At 39.8% G+C, this 7,135-nt stretch overlaps 1 protein-coding gene across 1 annotated transcript in view; it reads right to left on the reverse strand.

Annotated features, from left to right (window-relative positions):
- The window catches only part of LOC104491653 (protocadherin-23-like), a gene marked incomplete at its 5' end in the record, with an annotated part of 4,936 nt that extends 699 nt beyond the window's left edge, over positions 1-4,237 (reverse strand). The window contains 3 exons of the mRNA XM_010134105.1: positions 83-270; positions 1,663-2,682; positions 4,001-4,237. Coding sequence (XP_010132407.1) covers positions 83-270; positions 1,663-2,682; positions 4,001-4,237 — 1,445 coding nt within the window. The remainder of the gene's footprint in view (positions 1-82; positions 271-1,662; positions 2,683-4,000) is intronic.
- Between the last annotated feature and the right edge of the window lie 2,898 nt (positions 4,238-7,135).

A 7,135-nucleotide genomic window follows, 5' to 3' on the forward strand; every position in this document is an offset into this window, starting at 1 on the left:
ATTCCACAGGACAGGGGGGTTTGGGCTACTGCCACAGGGTGGTGCTCGGAGCACGGCAGCACACCCCACCAGCAACACCCACCTTGAGGTGCAGCTCCTGCCCAGGCCCCACCTGAGGGAAGAGGGGCTGGTTGTCATTGAGGTCCGTCACCACGATGTACACAGCTGCGGTGGCATTAAGCTGCGGTGACCCATGGTCGGTCACAAGCACAGTCAGCTGGTGGTGAGCTTGTTTTTCCCGGTCTAGTGCAACCCAGTTTATAATTTCACCTGATGGACAAAGAAAACGAAGGAGAAAGGGAGCACTCCTCTTACTACTTGCAATTATACATTGAATTTAACGTGAAATGACGATACGTGTCTTCCGACAGATCTTACTGCTGACATTAAAACCTCAGTTTTCCAAGCTTCTTTTCATAGAAACATTCTGTCGATTACAGTTTGCACTTGTACTTTAGCACCATATTACATCCTTTACCGTACAGCCGATGCCCCAGAGCAAAGGTATAAAACAGCATGAACCAACACACTGACCTTTCAGAGAAATCCACTGGGCCTTTTCTTCACCTCACTTCAGGCCAGATAATATATGAGCACAGGGTTTTAACTGCTGACAAACAGCCTTTATTATGCCCCTGGCTTAGGAAATTCTCAACATGTTTGAACATTAATCAAGAAGCGTTGTGTCTCCTACACATTCTGGTAAACCCAGTGAATAAATCTTACCCAAGCTCCTCTCCATGTGCTCAATATACTCAATATAGCTGTAGATTTGTGGTCTACCAAAGCCCCTGACACAGATAGTCATTTTGGGATAATCTTGGTTAACTCTTAGTACTCCATTTGCCTTTAAACTTCCATAAATATACTCAAGAGGAACCTGCTTTGAAGTGAGATTCATACACAGAAATTTTTGAGATTTATACAGAGGAATTCTGGGAGAGAATTCTTATTCACTCCCATGAGGACAAGACAGCTGTGAACAGGAATTTTAAACAGCAGATCTTTGCTAGCTATGTATCATTTTGCTAAACCAGATTATTTACAGTGCTTGTGTTCCTTACAGGATTCCCTTCCTCTGGGCTCTCCGTGCTGTGTTCTGTGGTGTTGTACAGTGCAGATATAATATCTATTACTCAAGGCATTTGCAATTAATTGCAGAGTACACCTTGCGCAGTGAAAAATTTCTCTCAGCCAATTTGATTTCTGCAGTTCCACGTACAACATGAACTCAGTTTTGATGTAACTTATGGAAGTTTTCACAAATATTTTAAATCACTGTAACTGTCATATGTCACAGTTACCCTTACAGTTATTTATAGCTGATCTGTACTTTTCACCTGTACTTGATCACAGGCAAATAAGTTCCTCACATGAACTGCTGAAGCTACAACTAAAAATCTTTTTAATTTGTTGGCCAACCACTGAAACTTATGACCACGTGACCGGAATGAAGTCATGAAAAAATCAAATCCTAAGGGGTAGTTCATTCTCCATGAATATTAGATTTAATTCCCCAAACTGTGAAGCTCTGAGTTATAACATTTACATGTGAACCCAACAGATTCACAGCAGTTCCTGAAAGCTTTAAACTCCCATCCCCTTAGGGAAGGCTGCTTTTCAATAGCAGTATTAGGCAGATTACAAACCATAAAATGCTACCTGTGTTGGAATTCATCTTGAAATACTTTCCATCATTCAAGAGGAAATAGGAAAGTTGTCCATTCCTTCCCGAGTCTTTGTCAACAGCTGTAACGGTGCCAATCACACCTCCGGGAATTGGATTTTCCTCCATTTCAAAGAAGTAGCTCTCATGCATAAACATGGGAGAATTATCATTTTCATCAAGGATATTAACTATTACTGATGTACTTGCATTTTGCCTGAGGTTTTCGCTCTCAGCGGTGCTGACCAGGGCTCTAAAACTTAGTATCTGTGCACATTCGTAGTTCAAATGTTTCCGAAGATAAATCCAGCCAGTATCAGAGTTAATTCTAAATGCAACAGAATCTGTGCTAGGCTCTAAGGAATACGTCAGCTTGGAGGTAATCCTGTGTGGATCAAGTAAGTGTGCTTGAACCTGAAGGATTTGGGCACCTGGAGAAGTAGCTTCACTGATTTCTGCTTGATACACCAAGTTTTGAAAAACCAAAGTAGGTTCCATCTTCCGCTCTTCAATAAATACCGTCAGCACCAGCAAAGAAGTCAGAGGAGGACTTCCACAGTCTTCAGCTGCTATGTGTAGAGTATATTCCGGCTGCTTATCCCCAAACACTGTTCTGGTGAGGTTTACCACTCCAAGGCTTGGATCAATGCTAAATGCATTTGACTGCTTGCTTGTAATACTGTATTTGATTGCCCCATTTAGGCCACTGTCTTTGTCATCTGCATGAGCGATGTAGACAGCAGTGCCAGGAGGCTGGGTATGTGAAATAGTCACCTTATCAGATTTGGTAAGAAACACTGGAGGATTGTCATTAACGTCTATTACAGATATGTTGACCTGGGTGCTACTGTAGACAGGGGAGTTACCCAGCTGTGACTGAACAGTGAGCACCACAACAGACTGAGTTTCATGGTCAAGCTGTTTTTTGGTGTGGATGATACCGAACTGGGGGTCAATAGAGAATCTTCCATGTGGATCACCAGAGGAAATTCTGTAAGAAACCACTTCTAAAGAATCTAGAATGGAAATAACAACAACAACAACAAGTAAAAATACACCAAAATGGTAGCATGAAGGTTGGTAAGAACATCTGTGAAGAATGCATTCTGTTAAATTCGGCAAAATAAATGTAAGCTACATAAGTGTTTGACTTTTTGGGGCTTTTAATGCTTTCTTTTTCCTGCCCCTGGAGCCCATCAGTAAAAAGAATACTCCACATGCTTTTTCTGACTGTATACAGCTTGTCTACTTGTGCACCATTTGATTTTCATCTCACTGGTATGATAAATCTCTATAGGAAAATAGTATAATAGTTTCCTGGTTTTCCCTGATCTAAAATGTAGAAAAAACTCTCCCATGAATTAGTCTTATCAGAGTAATTTCACTACACACCCACATTGACTATAGCAAGGAATGAAAGAGGTAGCAGTCCTCCGAAAGAACTGCATTTTACTTGCTGTTCATGGATGACCGCTGGTTATAACCCTTATACATCAGATGTAACCTAAAGCAAAGGCTATCTAAAGGTTCAGGCTGCTCCACAGGTGCTACCTCACCCTGAGGACAGTGGTCAATGCACTCTCCTTCCAAGGAGAAAGCAGGAGGATCTGACAATCAAACTTTTATAAAACCTCTGCCTCTACCACCTTACATGTACAGATTCATCATCAAGCTGTTACGAGGGACACATGGCTCCCACTGCTCTGCATAGGAACCAGATATACACGGCTCTCAGGAGAGAGCCTAAGACCTGGCAGAAGTAACCCATTTCCCTCTAAAAACTACAAAAGAAACCAAATGGATTAAATACATTTTCTAAAGGTCCCATAAACATTCATCTGGACTTCACCTCAATTTGGGAAAATGTTGGAGGGGGTTGCTTTTGTTTGTTTGGGGGTTTTTTTGGGGGGGTGCCTTTTTTTCAGCAGCAGCACTTCATACAGATTCTCTGAAACTTCTGTATACTCTCTGAGATTTGTCTTGCACGGCTAATGCTTTATCACAAGTCACACCATCTCACACACACCCTTCCTTACACTTTCACTACATGTTTCCCATCTTCCCATTTACAGTTACATAAATCCATCTAGAAGAAAATGGAGGCAGTTGCCAATCCCCATGGACTACCAAGGAAAGCCCTACTATATTTCCATCTATCACTATCTCCATCTATTCTAAAGATTACAACAGTTGCTGTAAATACCTACAGTAAATATGACAGACAGTAAATACTGACAGACAGAATAAATAAAGTGAAAGTTTAAATAAAAATAATAATTACCTGTTAATGGTCACAACAAAAATGCAATGTAGTATCTGACTATACAAACTTACTTGGAGGCTCTCTGGCCTTTATGGTGCCAATTGGGCTGTCTTCAGGTGCATCTTCAGGAATGGAAAAAGTATACCGGGATCTCTCAAACATGGCAGGGGCTGAAGTGGACTGAAGGATGTTTATTGTGATGGCTGCATTGGTGGCAGAGGGAAGGCCACCCCCATCCCACGCAGAAACAGACAGGAAGAGTGCAGAATGTGCCAGGTGGCCAAGACCTGAGATCAGGTAAATAATTCCTGAAAGAATACAGAAAAGTGCCCAAATAAAAAAAATCCACACAAACAGGTCTGAAGTCCCAAAGCACACATCTTAGGAGCAATGGGTTCTGTGGTAAGTATCTGGGAAGCAATCACCTGCTGTCTGATCACGAGTTTCTGGTAAAATACCATTTAATAGTAAATTCTAAGGTCTGTTGAATTTGCAGGGTGCTAACAATTATGTTTTATATTAACTATATGAAAGAGGTAATTCTTTGGGGGGGGGAAGCAATGCTCTGTCCAGAAACATAGCACTTCAGATGTGCCTTCCTCAAGATAATACATTTTCATCCTTTAACACTGATGAATGAGACTAGCTGTCTCCAAATACATTAAATAAGTCTTTAGTAACATCAGATAATTATGCGCAATTTTAAAATACTCTGTCTCTTACTGCAGAAACCTCCATCTAACAATTATTACCTAAGAGGGTAGTAAGGATAGAAAGAATGAATATGACAGGAATCCTGCCCCATCTTCCCCAGCAGTAGAAGTTTTTGAACTTCAAAGAAAGCTTTGAGTGAAGACTTCAGTCTCATCGATGAGAACTACATCCAAACCATAGCTCTGTATGGGATGTTCACAATGGACCACAACAATTATCCAAAACTGAAACTTGTTAATTGTCTCATGAGAGGTAGTTAGTCATTCATTGTCCTTCACAAGCAAATTAAAGATTTATAGATTAAGATATAAATGCACAAATAAATCATTAGCCTTTACAGAACTCTGAAATATTTTGTCTAGATGATGTGAACATGAATATTCAAAGATTTAGGGGAGCACACTAAATCAGAGAGCAACATAACTGACCACAGTATGGTTGTTACTTGCAATTTATATAGCTAAATTACAACCTGAGGCACACTGTAAAAGATCAGGTGCTTTCAGCCAGGTAGAAGACGAAATAACAAAATTTAATTATATCCTAGACAGCATTAATACTGTTCTGTTTTCCCCTTTCCAGCATATTCTCTGTCACTGAGCAGGAAGAAGATACTTATGAAATAACAAAATTTAATTATATCCTAGTCAGCATTAATACTGTTCGGTTTTCCCCTTTCCAGCATCTTCTCTGTCACTGAGCAGGAAGAAGATACTTATTCTGAGGTGACATCTGAGGTGTCACTTATTCTGAGGTGAATAAAAAAATCCCTCAATAGTCTAAGACCCTTCGATGGTCATAGTTTTTACAAAACACGGAGAGCTATTCGTAATGTAAGGTTTTCAATGCAAAAAATGAAGGCAAGAGGTGACAAAACGCTAGAAAATTCTTCTTAGCAATAACTGAGTTTAACTACATACATACTAAATGCTCAAATCGCAGTGAGCTATGTGGTAAGGCTGTAGTAAACTTAAGTGACTCAGCTAATAAGGATAACTCTCTACATATCAACAAATATTTTTAAGAAAGCACCTAAGCTTTTTGCAGAAGCTGGTAAAGACATAAAACCTCTAGTAGCTCAGTAAAACCAAACCTTTGAACTTTAAGCTACTGTTGTAATTTCCCGGCTCTCAAGACAGGTTTAGCAGGGATGATGTTTGGCATTCAAGTCAGACACCTAGTGGTCCTGTTTGTCAGACAGGGTAAAAATAACATTTAACTCAAAGTGCCTTAAAAGAATCAGTGCATGGTTCAGCTACGTGTGAAGCCACAACGTTAATTTGCTACAATGCCTTTTTAAGCAGAATAAAGGAGAATAGATAAAAACCTTATAAATATTCAAATGTGCATGCGGTATACTTTCCAATTTTACTGCCAGGACATGATAATAACTAACTGTGTCTTGACCTGCTTAAAATTCAAAGGGTCTTCAGGACCAAAGAAGAATGCTTTCTATAACAAAGGAGACTTTTTCCAGTGTAAAAACTCAGAGATACAGATGGATTCAGAATTCTTTGCTGATCCAGTTCCTATGCCAATAACTGATGCACTTCCAAGAATTAACCTTGGTTTGGCCTTCTTTTTTCATTTTTGTCTTCCAATGATTGGCTTTTATGATTAGTTAAGACAGCTCAACAAAATAGTCTTCCAAGGACATAAACTTTTGGCACTTCCTGAGGTAATCTGAACAATGGTATCTCAGAGGAAAAAGGTTTTTAACCTTTTTTTCTACCCAGAGGTTTAATGTATAAACACGGATTTTAAACACTGTCGCTGTCAAATTAAATTAAACCAATCAAACGGACTGTATTTTCCTAACTCAACCAATTGGGTATTTTTCTATCAACAAAGCCAAAAACATCTCATTTCCATTTTGGATACTTCAAGACCTATGTGAAGAGTGGGAAAACTTCTATGGAAAAGCTTCATGTTGAAATTCTTACTCTCATAGCAATAACTACTAACTTCAGAACATCCCTTCGCAAAGGGTGGAGCAAACAGTGCTCCACTCCAGGAACTCTGAAGACCTGGTGGAACAGAAATATTTGAGAATGAAAATTCCTTCTCTGCTGACCTAGACAAATGACAGGACAGTCCATACCAGTTCAACTAACAAAAACAGAGAGAAAAGAAAATGGATAGAAGATTTTGCCCTCTCTCTTCATTCTTTTGCTGTGTCCTAGGGAGAGAAGGGAATAGGCAAATACGTCTCATCAACTCAGTCCTCTCTTGCAGGACAAGGGACATCCTAAGAACAGCAACAGATTCCAAGTAAAAAGTGTATATCTTCTATATGGTTCCCTCTAGCCTCAAAACTGTAGTATGCAGGTAATTTTATAACCCAGTTTCAGCATTTGTGGATCAGGGCATCAGCTTTGCATCCGGTAAGCTATGTAATCTATCCAGACATTTGAAATAGCTCTACCATATGTTGGGGAACAATCTGCATTAGGCTCTATTATGGCACCATGTGACAGGAAAGAAGCTGCAGA

The sequence above is a fragment of the Buceros rhinoceros genome, unplaced genomic scaffold (assembly GCF_000710305.1).
Source record: "Buceros rhinoceros silvestris isolate BGI_N320 unplaced genomic scaffold, ASM71030v1 scaffold10584, whole genome shotgun sequence".
Taxonomy (NCBI): Eukaryota; Metazoa; Chordata; class Aves; order Bucerotiformes; family Bucerotidae; genus Buceros; species Buceros rhinoceros.